Here is a 19,686-nt window from a genome sequence, read left to right on the forward strand (position 1 = left end):
GGGTACATTTAAAAGTTGTGAAAAAGTCGCGTTAAAACACATCCTATCAATTACTTCTATCTTTGAGGAAGGATAATGTGGAACAGTGAGACCAGCATAGCAGACTGAAGTGTTAATTGTATATTTTTGAAGGCATATTTAAAATGAAGAAAGGTTGATGAGCCATGCCTTCTAAACGGCATAATCCAGCCTCCTCAGTCCCCTCCTCTATCCTCCTCCACTCAAAGGCACTGTCATGTGGGTTTAACATAACAGCGCTGAGCCACGATCCCCTCCCTCAAAAAGCAAGTGCGGACTGCAGAATGAGTCTGAAGTCTCGCGTCATCTTTCATGTTCCTGAACATGCTTTTCCTGGGTCCTTAGCTTCTATTTCAAAGTTCCCCATGGGGTCTGCTAATCAGGAAACTGTTTAGAAATGAAAAGCCCCGTCAGTGATATGTTTGGAGCCCCTGAGTTTGTTGCCTTCAGGCTGCCAACCCTCTCTTAGCTCCTCGACACCAGATGGTAGGTTGAATTGCTGCCATTGCCAACTCTGCTGATCCTCACAGGAGTCTTTCACCCAAGCAAACATACTTTTTTATCCAATTTGAATGGGTTTAAGCCTAATTTTAATGTTGCTGCTGCTGTAATTTTGAAGCTAAACAATCAGAGCAAGCGGTTGTGTTTCTGGAGGGCATTACACTGAGGACTGAACAACTATTAGCTTATGTTACGGAAATTTAGGACTGAAGTGTAACGCAATTAAACAATGGTTATTACACCGGAAGCCTTAAACATTAGCCCAGCAGATGGTGTGCTACAGTGGTATCACATTAAATGAAATGACATAAGTAGCCAAGCATTTCGTATATAGTATCAAAGGATGAGACCACCTTTAAATGGATTTTTATGAACAGCTATATATGTATTTACACATTTATCCGAGGATATAAATCAGTGGTGATGTTTTCAACCAACATATCTGCCAACCTCAACTCAACACAAAACTAGGATGAGCTGATAAATAAGTTTTCAGGGTTCAGAACATCGTTATCCATTTTTTAAATGGAAAAGTTGAGGAAAGTATTGAGACGTGCAAAACAAGCTGTGTGTTCACTGTCTGCTGAATCTCAAATGAGGGTGACTAGGCGGATGATGATTATGTGTAAAGAATAAGGAGCTAAAGAGCAATAAAAGGAGCAGAGGAATATGCAGAAAGTTCAACACCTGCTGCAAATCCAAAGCCTCATAGAGCGAACAAGCTCCTGTTTTTGAATAAAACGAAAGCTCGCTTTAATTTAACTGGGAAAAGGCAAAATTGTTTGAATTTAATTTCAAAGTTCAGTGTTTACTTCTCTATCCATGAAGCTGTGCAACCGCTAAACCTGTTCAACTGCTGATTTGGACTGTTTTTATTCAATATAAAAAAATCTCTGCATCCAAAAAACTGCTTCAACATCATTTTCTATATTTGCTGTTGACGCATCACAAGGATAGGTCAACAGTTTGCTTTGATTTATACTTGATATCATATTTCCAGTCCATTCTACCACACCGAATGGAGATTGATCCCAGAGAGAGACAGAAATGATCATTTGTGGTGCAGACAGATCACTCAACATTAAAAAACATCTTGTTTTACTTGAAAAACTTTCTTTTCTTTTTTTTTTTTTTTTTTTTAAATGGTAGACAAAGAGGAACATTTTATAGATATTCACTAAGCTCTCCGACCTCATTGTAGGCAGACAATAAAGACTACTGTCACCAATCTAGTATCCAGCAGGCTCTTGTTAAACAATAACATCAAAACAGAACATTACAACAACATTATGTTCCACTGAAGGAAACCTTTGACATTAAAGAAAATCCAATTTTGTCAGTGATAATCCTATTAGTTGCGTGTGTCAAAATTAATTAGCATATAAATTGATTTCAATCAGACTTGACGGAAGGGTTTGCGACAACAGAACTTTTGAATTTGAATATCTCCGTGCATAAAGATGCTGGGAATCGATAAGCAAACATTTGGCAGATAATCGAGAGATGAATCTTTAGCTCATCCACGCTGACGCATGCGTGGCGAGGCAAATTTAGAAAGAGTACAAGTTCACATGCAATACAAGATAATAAAAATAATTATCAGAATGACCTCCCTAAATCAGCTGTACTTTTTTTTTCTCCAGAGACGAGCTAATGGAGAAGCAGGTACATATTATTGTGTGTAAATGATGTCAGGCAGATGTGATATTTAAAATACATAAAACACAATCTGATTCCACTTCAATATGGTGTTAGTCTACATCAGAATAAACAAAGAAGAGTTGAGTTTAACCTATCCGGGATTTTCATTCTGGATGCAATGTTTTTCTATGAATCAAATACTGCTTTGAAGAATGAGAACAAACTCTGTGCCTGAAATTTTCCGGCTAAATTAAATATTTACCAAGGACAGCATGGCTGAGACCAGCATACACTGATTACGAGAATCTGCTTGATGAATAAGGTCCCGTAAACCTCTCAATGAAGTTGCAGGTTTCTCCAAATCTGGCATTTTTGGGTCATGCATGACTTCTTTAAATTCCTCCTTTGCTTCCAACAGCTCTTCTCTTGACAGCTGCTTCTAAAATCGGGCTCGATACCCGAGATTGTTGTGCATCGACCAATTAGAGGTAAAGGTGCCGCGTCTCCATACTGCACAGAGCTCAGATCTGTATTCAGATGTAATTTGCTCTGCAGTGCTACCACTCATGCCGAGAAGAGCTGAAATATTTAAGATCCTTTTCAAGCACCATGTACAACCTTTAAATCTCCTCCCCGCTGCTTCTCTGACAGCAAAGTACATCCCCCCCTTCCATTAAAGGCAATCTAAAGATGGCCCAATAATTGATCAGAGATGACTGGCACATTGTGGAGCTGAATGCCTGTCACAAGGCTTCCTGGACCTCTACTCTCCCTGTGGTCGTGAGCAGGTCCTTGAACACCGTTCACTTATTATACCACAACTTTGTAGCTCTGGATGTGAATGAATATGAGCAGAATGAAATAAAAGACACTATAGAAAAATGCAACTAACTCCTTCCGCTCAGCCTTTTCCACCCTAACACTTGTTTCTTAATCAAACTGGAAAGTTAATTAACCTGCAAAATAAATTATGCACAGTGAAATTACTCCATTACTCCACTAAATAAGTTCCAGGATTACCATATGCTTTGTTCAAACATTAACAGAATCCCTTCTTTGCCAAGACAGTTACCAAATAAGCAATGAACTGCTGCAATGTTTCAGCTAATGTGTTATAAATGTGTCATAATGGAATAAATGCGCACACTGTAAATGGCAAAGAAAGGAAGGGGAGGATTATGAAGGAAAGCAGCGATTAGGTTATGAAATATGAAAAGCTGTGGGACATGTGAGGTAAAATCTATACAAACAAAGGAAGCTCATAAAGCAGAGTAAGCGGGTTGAGTTCAAACAGCATCTTTGCCTAATTAGATCCGGTGAGCCCTGAGAAACCAGCCCATTTAAAACGAACTATTTATGCGCTGTGGGGATTAGGGAATAAATGACATGGAAACGTTAATACGTCGCAGAAAACCAACTTGTGCGTGTGAGCAAGCTCCTGCGTGACTGACTGGTGGTCGACACTGATCCAAGAATAATGGAAAGCATGCCTATGAAGGACTAAAACAGTCTGCATTTCAGTACCAGCGTGGAATCAACGCATTCAGAAAACTTCGTCCACAAACAGCTGCAGCAGGCACCCCGATATCTGCGCAGCGTTCCATGGAATCAGCGAGCAATCCTGCCCGTGATACAAAGAAACTGATATCAAGAGCCAAGCCAGAGAGGCTGCGGTGCTGAGATCCCAACAGCTGGTAGGAAATACGCCCGAGAATTCTGGACCGAAGCCAGGAAGACAAACCATCTTCTGCGCTCCAGCTTCCATCATTGTGGAGACGGAACGGAGGGAAACGCTAAGGACTGGTGTGGAGTCCGGGATCAACGCTGCAAGTCCCCAATTCTGAACCTCTCCGCTGCCGGCACAAGCCACACAAAGCGGAATCAAACTTAAAACCAACCTGTGTACTGCAGGAGAAACATTGTCCGCGCACGGTGAGCTGCGAGTCCGCCCGGTCCCCCTGCCGAAGGACGAAGTGTTCCAAGTAAAATCCTTCAATGGATGCGGGCTTCGTTGCTCAGACGGTCCGCGCTGCTCAGCAGACCGGACTGCAATGAGAGCAGCCAGACGAAGTGGGACCTTTTAGCTGCGCCAGGCGAGCCCGCCCAAGCGACGCGGTCCGGTTCGCCCCTGTCTGAAATACGAGTTCGCTCCGCGTTCGCGCAGCGTGTAGGCGAACTGCTCGGCGCAGGGAAGGTGGGGGCTACGGTGGCTGCCTAAACTCTTATTTGGTCTTCTGCTTATTATTTGCCAGTCAGCTTGAATGCAGACCTCGACTGGTGAACTGTCAACAGGGGGTGTATTCACGGGGCGCTGCAGCCGAGCTTCCCCCAGGAAAGACAGCCTCAGCGAACAAGAGGAAACCCTCAACGCCCACTCCTCATCTTAATGCCAAATCATCTCCAAAAAGACGCCTTTGCATGTAGAATTGTATGACTGAGATGCAGCGAGGGCTACACCATGGAGTGAAGTAAAGTGCCCAAAACTTTTGGCAGCTGTGCTTTGGGGAGGTGTCATTCCTGCAGGTTGCCAGTTGGAGGAGAAGAAGCATAAAGATGAGGAGTTCAACGGCAATATTTAGCATGGGCGACGTGAAGAGAGGCTCCCCTGGCATGCACATACCACGCATATACAGAAATGTTGTTTGTTTGGGTTTTTTTCTTATTAAAAAAAGATAAATTCCAATCATTTAGCCGCAGCTTTGCAGCAGTGTTCCAGACTGAAGAGATCAGGCTGTACCTGTACTTTGACAGGCACTTGACATTTCTCTCTGCCTTCAGTTCTGCAATCTCTCACTCCACTTGATTGTGATTTTATAATGCTGAGCTCATGCTGCAGAGCTTGGATTAAAAAAAAAAAAAAACACTTAAATTGTCATTTAACACTAAAATAGATTTAAAACCAAAATGACAAAAAGCCACCCTAAAGTTCAAGAACATTTTTGTTAAATCGCGTCCATTTTTAGAAGCAACACTTCAGGACTAATAGGATGTTTTTATTCCATTGTATCCATCTTTGACTGTCAGTATGAGTTTTTTTTGCAACTGTTGCCTCAGACAAGGCCACAAACACATATTTACATAGACTAGAGGCCCTGCACCATTCTGATCAAATGACTTTGAACAGCCGATAAAGTATCTGCCAGACGTGATTATTTTCTCCTCTGCTCTAATAATAAGTCATTTTCTCCTGCAATCACAAGAAATCTTTCACGATTAAAAAGTCTTTACTAAAAGCAGGAGTGCCTTCCTCTTTTACAAATCAAAATCCACTCTACGAGAACTGTTTTCTGGAATAAAAACAGCTCGGAAGGTCAGAAGCAGCTACTGACGTGTGAAGTGCCACGTCAAGTGCCAACTTAATCCACAATGCTGCATCGAAATAAACAGACATTCCTGATAGATGATGGGCACTCAACCCTGCTCTCCTAAAGGCTAATCAAGGTACAATCTGATGGATTTAAGGTAACCAATGCAAAACATCATCGTCAAAATTCTGAGTTACCGTAGTTTCAACAAGCATCTAGAGTGACTCAACACAGACTCAACACAACAAAAGCATGAGAATGCCTCCCTCAGACAATTGGACCGGAGCCGAGCCTCTTAAAATGGCTGGATTGGCTTTCCCACTGTTTCCAAAACTGGAGCGCTCCTGCCAGAGGGATCTCCTGTTGTTGTCATGAACTATGTGGTGAAGTCTTCTGACAACACTAAGAACAATTAAAGCAAATAGGTGTGTACAATCACACCATAAATGTTATTAAGGACGCGCCTGCCAATCAAGCAAGTAATGGGCAACGAAGAGAGGGTCTCAAAAACTGGTTAAATGGTGAGACAAGACAAGAAATGCAGAAATCATGCCCAACAGCATCATTATTAAGCAATGCACCTCCTACTAAGACTTGCCAGCAGGCAACTGGTTAGGGAGGCTGCCAAGGACACTGGGAAACTCTGGATTAGGAGTGGTTCCAATTCATTACAAAGACCAATGCCAGCGAAGCATCTTTGTCTCTCAGTCTGAGACACCTTCTAAAGTTGCTGCCAAACCTTGAGTCAATGCTTGAAACTTTGATTAAAGAAAGACGCAGAAGCACCCCTCTGGACAAGAAAACTGCAGCCTGCTCATTGTGTGGCCCTAGGCCCTCTCCATATTTGATGTGAGCAAATAAATCAGGGGGTGCTAGCTTCTAGTGGACCTTCTCTGCCTGCCTTGCTAAGCTGACTGGAAGTGCATCTGTCAGTCTGACTGTGTCCTGCAGACACGTCCTGGACTGTGTTCGGTTAGTTTGTGCCTGGAATAATGGGAGGAAAAACACAAAAAGGGTTTGAGTTGAACATGCGTTAATCTCCGAGTGCACAAAAGAAACTTCCCAGCGGAAATAAGATGGCGCAATTCAGACAATGTGACAAAAGAGGTGAGATCTTATCTCTCAATTTAGGTCCGCAGTAAAGGAGTGATGGAAAATGATGGATTGACACCAAGTTTATTGTAGGCCATAATAGTGTAGGCTTGCGCAATCAAAGCTACACCAGAGACCAACATTTAAGCCATTTACGGTGAATATTGGAATTTTTTCTTATGAGAACATAGAAGGGCTCATGTAACATCCACAATAATCCTACAAAATCCCATGAAAACACTGGCCATCCAAAAACAGCATGTCTTTATGCCCAGTATAGATCTTCTGTCATGTCCTGTCACAGAGATGTGGCTAAGTTCAACAAAAAAGCCTAAAATCAATCAAAGTAAAGGCAACGGACCACAGATCTGAAGCATCAAGAGAAGATGTCTGGGGTGCAAATCTGTACGTATTAGCCTGCAATGCTAAAGGAGAGGATTAGCACGTTAGACGCTCCTGATTAACCTCTGCCAAAAGATTTCTTTCCTTAATTCTTCATGTTATTCTGCAGCGTAGCAAAACAGGCAAACCTAAATTTGACTCTTGTGGCTCAGCAGATGAATAAAGGTTCTTTTTGACTGATTTAGATCAATATGAGATAAATGAGTTCTTGTAAGATGTCACTGTCATCAGAATTTTCTATATCATAAATCACAGGCTTATACTAGCAATCACTAATATATCACTAATCACTAATATATTACTGCAGAAACATGTAGAGGTCGTGGTCCAGTCACAACTAATCTTTTGCTCAAGTATCAATGAATCTGTTTAATTAAATGGGACATCGCTAACTTAATGAATAATTAAAATTCAATCACAGTTTGCTAAATGGAAGTAATCCCTAAATAGCAGAGTATGTTTTCAACCACGGCCCTGGTTAAAATGAGTTCATCCATTTATTGAAATCAGTAATTCCCTGCATTTGTCATACAACATTAATGACTGTTTGTCCCTTTTAGATGTAGGAACAAGCCATTTTCCAAATCTCACAGTCTGTATCTGTGGTGTAACAACCTTCCCTCTTCAATCAAACCACAAGGTTCTCATTTGTGGAGCCTTCAAACAGGGAAGGATGATATTAGAATGAATTCTTCTCATCAGTTTCAAGTGTGCACAGCGGCATTTGGTGTCTCCACTAGCGACATTAACCCCGCTGCATCTGTGGAGAAGGACATGCAGCATAGACTTGTGTGTTGATTTGGGCCTTTGCTTTTTATCGTTGACCTCTATCTCTGTTAGTCCTTACTTTTCTAATTACCTGGGCCTCCTTACGCCACACCTCCCTGACTGATTGTTACCATATGATCATCTGAACATGAAAGTTTAAGATGACTCCCCAACGGAAGTCACGCCTCATTAAGTGAGCCCAAATTTGCAAACTTGTAAATAACTTGACTTGGATGAATTTAATGAGCTTTGGAGCAGCAGCAACGAGGGACCATGAAAAGCAACCCGATCCAAAATGTGTTAAGATGCAGCAGCATGCTTGTTTGTTGTTTTTATGATGCGAAGGGTGGGAGTTACTGTATGTGCCCAGGAAACATCATCTGTTCGGGAAACTGGATTATGCGAAAGCCAAACTTGGACCAGGCTAGTAAGTGCAGAATTCTACCTCTCCTTGAATACCAATGGGCACAGGGGTCTTATATGGTGCAAAACAAAATGTTAACCTCTTAAACTGTTGGAGTGATATTACAAGTGCTCACTGCATTGCTCCGCAATCACTCAGCCACCGACTCACTTGACTCAAACACCATCCTTGCTTTCTCACAAATACAGCAAAAGCTGTAAAAAAAAAAAAAAAATCCCAAAATATTATAATTCTACTTTAAAATGCTGTAACTCCTGTGATAACAAACAACAGTTTCAGAGAGTAAGTGGGCACCGTGGTGCATTTAGGCATCTGTGTTGTGCAGGAAGCTGGTTGTGATTCTTGGCACTAACGTGACATGTCATCAGCCTCAAGACGTCCATCCCACCAAGAAGGCAACAAAAAACACTCTGAAGGAGACTCAGAGGACAGAATTTAAAGAGAAAACTAAGTTTCTCTGAGTTATGCACGGTCTTCCACATGCATGCAATACTCTGCTAAACTCCTCCGTGCGATGCACCTGTTGATGTTAAAATGTGGAAATATGCAGAAGAGACACGCAGTCGTTTTGAATATCAAATGAACAGAAAAGATGTCAATTCTAAGACTGATACAACCCCAAAGATTTTAGTAGTGAAAAGTGTTGGACGTCTGCACCAATACGAATCACGGGACACCTCATACTTTGTTTTTTGTTCCTGTTTTCAATATAAAAGGTTACAACACTTTCAATAAGACTTGAGCTGGATCAGTACAACTGGAAAAATCAGTGCATTAGCACTGTGTTAGTTCTGGAGTTACACCAGACTTGATGTACATCTGTTGCTATGGCATATTATATGTTATATCACTGGATCTACTCTATGTTGTATGGAATAATTATTTTAGAGTAAGAATGTTTAATCTAATCAGGTCACCTTTAATAAAAAAGAAACCTCAAAAAAATAGGTTTTATAACACTCATATGAAAGGGATTCCTGTGACCGAGACCTTTGACCTCTAAAAATCCATCAGTTCATCTTTCAGGTTCATCGAATGTGCCACATCTGAAGAATTTCTCTCAAGGGATTTCAGTGATGTTCCAAATAAGAGGATTAAAGGGCAGTTGAAGACATGTGTGTGTTCACCCACCAGAGCTGTTATAGAGAGTCTCCATACAAAAATCAATAAAGCACCATTATTATAGAGAAAGATGGATAATGATTATTTATCCATTAGTTATAGACAGGCTCACCAAAGGAATGTTTTGTTCGGAAATAGACTGATTTAAGTGTGATGGTACATCAAACTTTAAAGCCTCTGAATTTTGGACTTCAGTAAATTGACTTGAATGTGTTATTACTACTGCAGACCACCGTGAAGTGGGGGCTGGTGTGCCCAGAATGTGATTAGCTCAGCTAATCTAGTGTTCAATTTGGAAACCAAATGATGTAATAAGAAGAGCCTTTCAGATTTGTTCAAATGAACTTGACAAAATCAGGGTCCATCATCTCAAATTGAAGGTTCAATGACGGAAGGAGGACAAAAACATGGCAAAATGTTGCACCACAGAAACAAAATGATGACATCCACAAAGGCTCTCATACTGTAGATTTAGAAAACACTGCGGTGTAAAGCAGAGAAGACAGAGAAAGGGGGAGCAGAGCAGACATGGAAGAGGAGTGAGAACAGCCAAGCATCAGGCTATGCATTCATTACCACCTGACTGACCTGCATATTGCACAGAGTGAGAGTAATGGGAGAGGACACACTTATTGGCTCAAGCCCACCAAGAACTGTGCCTTCCATTCCCTTTCTCTTAAACAATCTGTCAGTTTCTTGCTCTGTTCAATTTCCATTGTCACACAATGTACTGGGATCCTCACCCACTACACTTACGCAATGCATGTGAGATAGCTCATAGACTGAAGTTTTCTTTCTTGAGGTTTAAATTGGGAAATTCAAGAGGTGCACACAGTTTTAAACACATTCTAAATTCAAGTGTCATGCCTCTTCATTTAAATGAGCATCCCTTGCAAATATTTTAGAACACAAAGGTTTCACAGATTAGAAAAAACTAAGCTGGTAGAAAAGGGAAAATGAGCAAAGTGTTACAATAAAGATGATGCGATCTCTGTGAAGTTCAAGAGGAAAAGATTTTACCATCTTTGAATCAAAAACTTACCTGGAACTCTGCTCACTTTGATGTCTTTGTGCATTCTAAGGTCTCTTTGTCATCATCTGTGGCCTCAGCCTCTCTGGGCTTGGAACAGATCTGGTTTGAAAAACAAAACGAACAACTGGATCACCATGTATTGATTGTGTTTTTCTCATCAATAGGCAGCAAAGAAAAATCTAAAACTTGCTGTTTTTGTATTTTACAGCTCTTCATGGACCGAGTCGTAATTAGCAGCGTCATGAATAGAGAAAGAGGACAGAAGAATGGAGTTCATCTTCTTTTCTAAAAGCCATGGTCTCCCTACATTTGTGAAGCAGAAGCTGATTGGAAGCAGAAAAGACTCAGAGGCACATGAGGATCCCATTGACGATACTATTAACACTTATACTGGAGGGATTGGCATAGAGGAAATACAAAATGCTGCCAAAAGCATGCACAGAGGACTCTACAATGTATCACATTCGACTGAGGGGGACCCAGAGGGTGCCATGATGACCACAGTAATTGGCTTTCTCCGAGTATGATAATCTGCATCAGTCATGCCCAGCCAATACAGTCTCGGGCCACTGAGAAGGTCATACATATCCCCCAGCCTACTTCCTCTTTGCTAGGAGCAGCCACCAAGATGCCTGAGAAAAGCATGCATTGTACTGTAGATGAAGCATTTCATATTTATCCTCCATCTCCCTGATTTATCTTCATTGTGGGACCTGGTTAAATGGAATTTGCTGCTTTTGCAGCACAAGTATATATTTCAACAGCTGACACAATGGGTTTTCCAGCATGATGAACAGCATTAAAAAACACATGATCATGATAAACATTAACTGCCATCAGTCTGTTCATCCATCCTTCCTCTGCCACTTATCCTGACCTGTTTAGGTGAAGTTGATATTGTTTTTATTTGAAATATCTCCTCATTTTAATGTTAAAGGGCTTTGTTGTTTGACGTCCCCGTCCAAAATAAATCTATATTAATGTACATTTTGACCTTGGTGTAAAAGGCACAGCAAAACTGGAACTTAACACATGAGGAAAAACCATTTGCCAATAATGGCACGAACAAATGAAAAACAAAATTCCACAGCGAGGACTGAAAATTAAGTTACTTTTTTACTATCAAAGTAGCATTAACCTAAAGAATAATGGGAGATATTTTAATCTGAGAGGAATAGGAGAAAAAAGGTCCCTTCAAATGGCATTCACCAATCTTGAGGGAGCCCCACATCATTTAGACTGGCCAACATATTTCTTTGTCCACACATCTATGATCTGAAATCTGCAGAGGGAAAGGCTGGAGCTGCTAATTTGCAGAAATGCAAACACTAACGATGATTATGCAGCAGAGACGAACATTTTGAAAACCGACGTCTGAAGCCGCATGCAGACGGAAATGCAAGCCTAAATAGGAGCACGGCAGGCTTGAGACAGAGACGTCCACACGGACATCGCAAACGTCCTAAAAATGAAAACTGTTTTTCCATTAGCAGAAATACAACCTGAGAATGAAAGTACAAGCGATGCTTAAAAGAGAACAAGGTGCTTCTGCCTCAGCGTATGCGTGATTGTTATTGATGGCTGCTCGTGTGTAACTGCTAAATCAATTCAGCAAATGGGCAACTGTCAGGTGGAATGTTTCTAAATTCCATTAGAGGTTTCTTGTATCCTCTCCTGCAGACATTTATCATCTGTACAGTGTTGTTTCCTTTGTGCAAATATGCATGTTTTTATATGTATTTTTACACACGGGTCAGTGCATTAGTCATCTTGACAAATGCCTCCAGCCAAGACACCATGCTTCTAGCAGGGATTAGAAAATCCCCTCAGTGAGAAGAGGATTATCTGAGTCAACTGGCCCTATAGTGATGAAGAAAGGAGATACCCCATAATACCCCGGATAGATCCATTCATCTTTTGTCTGCGCAGCAGGGAAAGGGTAGCCCGCAAAGGAACAAACCAAATCACTCGGAGCAACAATTTTCAGTTGTGGATTAATCATAGGAAGTTCACAGGTCCTGACTAGCAGCCCTCATGTACATTTTCTTTTCTGTAGCTGTCCCTCAGCCTGCTCGCTTATCTCCGTGACAGAGCACCTCATCTCCCCGACAGGCCAAACAAAAAAGGCTCGGAGGCTTTTCCATTTTAGAGGCGTTTGTATATAAAAAAAACAAAAAAAAACAACCATGTCAACAGCACCTAACACGGTGATGAAAAGGACGTCCTAATTCAGCCTCTTGGATTATGCAAATAAAATAGGGACATGCCGAACTTCTCCTCCCTCATCTGTGTTTTAAGCTCAAGTTTTACCCAAACCAGAAGAAGCACAATATTTGATGTACTTTCAAGACTTTAAACTAACAGTAATTCAGCTTCAGTTGCCACAAAGGACATTTTTACCACCAGATGGGGCTTATCATTTACAAAGTTAATGACATGCAGATGACTATTATTTTACTAAAGGTTGCGGCAGCATTGTGAAATCCACAAATCTCATTAGTAAAGGATGCAAGATGCAGTGATAAAATAGTGAGTTTGCAATGGAAGAAATGTATATCACTTATTATTTTAACACATTTAAAAGATAATTATGACTTGGGGATTCACACGTTCAGCAGGGAAATGTTTTACAGGGCAAATGTCTAGATGGTAATAAAACTGATAAATAATAAATGAGTATGAAAGACTGTCAAATGCTAATTAGCAACATGTCCTTTATTTTTAGGTTTTGCATTACTATATAAACTTAATGAATGTTGTTTAGAGAGATTGCAAACGTGATGTGTTTTATTTCTTTCATCTTTGCTTAAACCCAGACTGCATCATTACAAATATGTAGCCGAATGTGTGCTTTCTAATGAACTGCTGCTGGAATGTGATGGAGATGGCAGTCAAACGATCCTCCACAGGAGAAACAACAGGCTGTGTTCACAAGCACTGGTCATAAATAAGTGAAAACATAATGATAATAATGAGAAACCAAACTGTCTTCACAGTTCTCACAGGCATGGTCATAAACCTTTGTGTTGTAATTATTTTATTTATGATCCAAAAGTGATCAGCAGACAGACAGACAGACAGACAGGCAGACAGATTTGTCTTCAGTGAAACAATGGACTAGGCTTATTTCATTATCAACTGGGAATGATTCATCCCAGTACTGGAAGAAAGGCTCAAATGTGGAAAGGTAATGATTTAGAATCCGAAGAAGGTCAAGCCAGGCCAGTATTGGCGTGGCACTGGGAAGCACTTGCTCCTATGATGTCATTAAACACGCCATCTTTATGATTCAAAACTAGATTTCTTGCTTAAAATTAACTTAAGTGTTTTATCCAAAACACTAATCAGAATGAACGTTAACGTTTCGCAATTAATCTTGTAAAGAACAGCGGCCTGAACAAAATACTGAAACTTTCTCAACTTCAATTACAAAAGGAAATAAGACATAATGAAATAGCAGAAAAGGACAGACGGACAGACAGGTGGAAAACATGATGCCCGAGGACGTCTGTCGCCTACAGGTATAAAAAGCACTTACATGCACTTCCTGCTGCAGAGTGATAAAAACAGGGAAACTGAGGACAAGTGCTGTCTGGGTTGACTTCCAACTGATAAGTGGTTCTTGTAACACGTTTTGATGTTTCACTTTCTACAAGTACAAGACAGTTAAGGACCAGATAAGGGGTTAAGTTGAGGACAGCTGGGAAAAGCAGCTTTGTTCACAGTTTTCCAGCAGGGAGCACCTGTTTCTGTCTGAACCTTGACTGAACCTGAGTTTAGCCTTTCCATCATCAACATGTGTAATTTCCCAAACACGAAATGAAATTAAATCTTATAGTCAGATGCTGCCATTTAATAGCAGTAATTTACTCAATTACAGTCAGATATTACAATAACAGAAAGTCACATAACCTTTTGCCATCATGTGATGAGCATTTCAACAGCTAAGCTTTGCTTGAGATTATTTTATAAATCAGTCTTTTTGGTACAAATATAAATGCACGTTATATACAGCCTCTCTCTTTTGACAGAGTACACAAACACTGCTGACATATTTATGTATTCAGGGCCTCTGATATACTTGATACAGTGCAGCCTGTAGTCCATGATGAAGCTAGCTCTGTTACTGTGATTGCTTCTCTTTCCACACTAGAAGCCATTTTTTATTAAAACTCATTGCTGCTGGAGAGCCGGTGTGAGAAAGTCACCACAGACACCTCAGTCTGCTCAGCACACTCTGCTGCTCTGACACACAGATGCAGAGTTTTTGGTACAGAACGGGACAGAAGTGCTACACTCCAATAGTGAGTGGTGATCGTTTATTCAGAATATGCTACGTGAGCACAGACAGCTTTCAATTTGGTGTTTGTAGGGATGCAGATTAGTCTAAAATGTACTTTCTGAGCTATTATTTGGAGCCGACGAGACTACAGTGTATTTCCCTGTTGGGTGAGTGTAAAATAACACACAAGTTTTTATGATCCTGCCTTAAAATTACAAGTCCGGCATATAACCACTCTGTATGTAGCAAAAGGGCAATAAAGAAACTCGGGCCGTTATCCCTTTAATCCGTTGTAAACTAAAACCATCTCTGAGCCACAGAACTTTGACAGCTGCGCTGCTAGTTCTGGGAAAGAAACAACCTTTTGGCTAATGGCTGTGATTTGAGAGGCTTTTCACTCCCTAATTTATGAGTGGGCGAGGAGCCAGTGTGGGTTGTTTAACATCTCTGGACATGCGCTGTCTTTGAATCCATCCACACCGACAAGATTCAGTAAATCATCCTCTCCCTGTGGCTCCCAGGCATTGAGAGCTCAACTCTAGGATCATCCCTCAAAATACAAGCCTATCAGTCCAGTATCACCTAGAGATGCTCCGGAAAGCTCAACATTCTATAATCGTCTTTTCCCAAGCTGGCATTCAAATCAAGCTTATTTATAATAAAGTGACCTAAACTGACCCGGGCACATGGGTGAGGTGTGCGGTTTGCATCGGTGGCATCGTTTAGCATCTTGCGTTGAGTGAGGTCAGTGAAGAAAGAAGCACAAGTCTTCCAATAATAACGGTATGGGGCTAACGTTATGCTAATAAATGTTCCTCATCTAAACGGCGCTTTAGCCATTCCGTTCAACATTAAATCTACCTTGAAGCCAAGCATAAATAATAAATCGCGGGAGCCAATGAATACCAATGCCCCCAAACTGCCCTGTGTTATTATCGTGGCTGATTAAGGTGCCTTGGGTTGTTCACTTCATTAGTTGGTGTCTGCATTCCGAACATGTCTGATCAGATTGTTGACACCACGGAGCCAAAGAGTGACACAGGATCCTCGCAGACTGACACGGAGGGACGAGCTGTCTGCACCATGACAAGGTGGAAGGGATTGTTGTGATGGGTTGAAATTTGATTATGTATGACTGGCTCTGCAAAATGAGAAGTCTTACTTCCCATTTTGCATAAATCACAGTATTTAAATACCTGATTTTGTGTTCAAGCTTTGTGTGGTATCATCAAATCAAAAGTTATGTAGTATTTGACAGAAAATGACACACCACCAATTTACCAAATCCTCAATTTTAACCAGTTATGTTAGAGTAAGACATTTAGACACCAAATATTTTATATTATTAATATTTTCATAATTAGTTAAGAAAGACTGCTGGAGTAATTTATCCCTCCTTTACTCAATCATTCTACCTGACATGCTTAACCCCAACATTCAGTTTAAAATAAAACCTCTTACAACTTGAATCCAGGCTCATCTTGAACTATTAATGTCAAGCGTTGGAAATGAAGGAAAGTTTTACCCCAGAACAATGCAGAGAGATTAGATGCTGTTTTTGCCAACAACGATGCAACTAGAACATTCAGTCAAAACAACCGGGCTATCATGTCTCAACTGTGACACTGCTGTCTATTGCATAACTCGTTAAGATTCACTTTAGTGGGTCAAATGCAGGAAAAACATCTGCTCCCTTTACATATTTTAAGAAAAATCTTTCATACGAGGTTTTCTCAACTAATGATGCAATTGTTGGTTTCAGCTTTTGGTGCAGCAATATAAAGAATATGGCTTACTGTTTAACAAAGCTAACATCATTTGTTATATAGATAGATATTGTAGGAATGCGTGATACACTAAACACTTTTTTAATTAAAAATGTTGACTGCACCTTCAAAATAGATATTGACACACATGTCGCTGAATGACGCATTTGAAATGATCTGTATTAATAATAGTACAATGCAGCACAGCTAAGCAAGTATGAGACATATTTACCACACAAACAAGCTTTTTATGTCGCTTGACCTTTGAAATAACTGCAAACACAGAAGCGTCATAAAAGTCTGGAGACAAACATCAAAAGCAACTGCAGCTGGCCGCCTCCATCATTATAGAAAAGCAGCTAATGTAAACAGGCAGTGCAGAGTCTGAGGTCAAATATGTTAAAAACACATCTCGATGCTGGCAATTTTTCAGGATTTCGAGCATCATTTTTAGTGACCTAACATTTATTTTAGGAGACCTGGCAAATGGCATAAGATCAGGAGGTCTGACTGAATGGCTAGTTCCTTTAATGCCTTGGTAATGTTCTAATCTGGATAATACAACAATGAGCAAATAAACAAGAGCTGGAGAAAACAGGTCGTTGTAACAACAACTAATTTTCTCTACTCATGAGCCCACCACCATCAGGAAAACAGCCCTTTGTTTTATTGCCCATCAACCGAGGGTGACTTCACACACACTGGGGTGGACCAAAGACCCACAGCAGAAGGACAGACCGGATGCATCATATCAGTTTTAGCGAGTACAGTCTGTGTCTGTTGTTACTCTGGTCCAAACGCGGCACCACCGGCAGAGAGAGACGTTTCCATAACAACTGATGGGGAAAAAAGCCGTTTGGTACTTCTTTCACCTGACTTTTGAGAGAAAAAATTTAACAGACACACACACACACACACACACACACACACTCCAGTACCTGTGGTAGTTGTTGCACTGGTTCATATACATTATAAAATCCAAATATAAAGGAAAAACATCTCTAAATGCCAGACTGAGAAATCGGGAGCTGAACACATCGCAGATTTGCCGATTTTATTCTTCAACAGACCTCACAAAACTGTATAGTTAGAAGAATGCAGAATGCGCGATGTGGTGATCAATTTGTACTTACTACGCGGTAATAATGCTTCGTGCTGTCGCTCCCAAACTGTCACCCGGGGGAAAACCTTGTTAGGCTGAATATTCAGCAGCCCAGCTGTTTGCAGATGGTGGCAGATTGGGAGAGAAGAGGAAGAGGTATTAACTCCAGTTGAGTCCAGTTTCTACTCTAACTAAATACAGTTTCGGGGGGGGGGGGGGGGGGGGGGGGGGTGTAAAAAGAATAACAAGACAAGGTTGTTTTTTTTTGGAAACAGACACAGGCATAAAAAGGGTCATTTTGAGCATTACGTATTGATGCCTTTCATCAGAGATATGCTTTTTTAAATTAATTTAGCATCTTTGGAACCATTTTTTTCCTAGCTTAAGCCACATCCACCAAGCCGTGGTGCTGTAATGAGCAGGACTGTGAACCGGCAGATTAGACCACCTGGCCCTGCCAGACTGTCATCCTATTTATACCCAGAACAGTAATTTACACAACCGCCCAGTGGCCCATAATCAAGAGGAGGTGACACAGTGTGACATTCTCATGGTGAACACAAAGAAAGCGTGACCTTCTTCCCTTCTTCTCCCTGGATTCCCCAGAGGAGCTTGCTGCTGGTAATGTTCTGACAATGCATGCTCCATCATCCCATAGTCAGGCTGCTGAATGTGGGCGGCCAACAAAATCAGGCGTTGATCAAAGGATTTTAACTCGACTGGCGATTACACACTTTGCAATTTGAGTTTTTTACTGTTCTTTCTGTATGATCGTGCACAAACAGTGAATACTGTGTACAAATGACACATCTTTGAACACTCAGCTAAAATCTGAAACAAATGTGAACTGCCTGGAATTAACTTACAAGCCTTCTGCGAAGCTCTGCCAAATGATTATGAAATAAATCTTGCAGGTTTTTAGTAAAACCATAATGCAATTAAACTATGCAATGAGATTTTTAAACCCAAACCCCCTCCAGCTCAAAACCCCATTTTCTTGCTGCAGCTATTGCTGCAATTTCACGTTATTGGCACACTGGCATAATTTGGTGGCACCAATATTTCTATTTACAGTCAATTTCACATACTAATGACATGTCACAAAGTAAAATTAATGTGTCACTCTGTTGAACTGCTCCCACAGAAGTGAGAGAATTTATTTTTTGATGACTGGAGCGGCTGGTATGGAATTAAAACCAGAATTGAGGATTAACAACACAATTACTATACTGACGCATTTAACACAGTCTGAAGTGGTGCTTCAATGAATCAGATATCAATAAACTTCAAAACAGACAACAAATTGGAGGTTACGACCTCCAAGTAAACACAAATGTGGGAAGAAAAAGATTAGCATAATAAAATCTGCATGGCGTAAGCCACCAAATACAGCACCATCCTCTAAAATGTTTATTAGTTTATTAACTGGTATTCCAAGACAACACAACACCAACTGTGTTAACTTTAACGTTAAAATTGTTCGTATTGTCCATATGACTTTAATACACAGTTAAGAAGAAGAAAATTCAATCTCTAATGGGCAGCATAGTCAAATTTGCACATAGAATGTCTACGCACGGCCTAGTCTAGTTACAGAAAATACTTAGCATGCAGCCTCCATCTCTGGTTGGTAGTTCTTGGGCAAGAGGCAATTTAATGAGATACCCCTGCTGTTATCTGCTGCTGAATCTGACAGCAGATTACAGTATTAATAGCTGGAGAGCCAAGCAACACCTGAGCCTGTGGAACAACAAGGCACATGAGCCTGCGCTCTTTTACCGCTCGTGCAAGTGAAGGCCATTTAGAGTTGGGGAAGGACTCAACCACAAAACTTTACCAAAGCGTGAATGAATGATTGTAAACCACCTGAGTGCCCCAGATTTGTGTCAAAGGTTAAAAATCACGCAAACACATTCCAAACAAAATAAAAAGAACTAATTGTTAAACTGTAAAATGTCATCAATGTTGGAGATGTCATCAAGGGTGCAACTAAATGTAAACCACTCTGAGTGGGGCGAAAAAACACATTCTTTTCTACTTGGTGAATGCAAATATAGCATAAATGTTGTCAACTCGTCTCAGCTCTGCTCACGTCGGTGTCAAATCTTTTGATTGCAAAAGAACAACAAAAACGACCCTTTTAAACCATGATGCACATAAAAGCACGGCTTTCATCTCGCCTAAAAGTGACTTCCTGCTGATGCAATCCAATCACAGGAGGATCTCTTTT

The 19,686-nt window shown here is 40.8% G+C and overlaps 1 protein-coding gene across 4 annotated transcripts in view; it reads right to left on the bottom strand.

The window, feature by feature from the left end:
- Positions 1 to 19,686, bottom strand: part of enox2 (ecto-NOX disulfide-thiol exchanger 2) — a 100,501-nt gene that overhangs the window by 74,386 nt on the left and 6,429 nt on the right. Inside the window, exons 2-3 of one of the 4 annotated variants that reach the window (XM_057043586.1) lie at positions 17,488 to 17,571; positions 10,316 to 10,405 (exon numbers count right to left, since the gene is read on the bottom strand). In XM_057043586.1, coding sequence (XP_056899566.1) covers positions 10,316 to 10,349 — 34 coding nt within the window. In that variant the 5' untranslated portion in view covers positions 10,350 to 10,405; positions 17,488 to 17,571. Of the gene's footprint in view, positions 1 to 4,058; positions 4,371 to 10,315; positions 10,406 to 17,487; positions 17,572 to 19,686 lie in introns of those variants that run through there. The other 3 variants (XM_057043585.1, XM_057043588.1, XM_057043587.1) reach the window with 3 other exon arrangements.

The sequence above is a fragment of the Takifugu flavidus genome, chromosome 9, assembly GCF_003711565.1.
Source record: "Takifugu flavidus isolate HTHZ2018 chromosome 9, ASM371156v2, whole genome shotgun sequence".
NCBI lineage: Eukaryota > Metazoa > Chordata > Actinopteri > Tetraodontiformes > Tetraodontidae > Takifugu > Takifugu flavidus.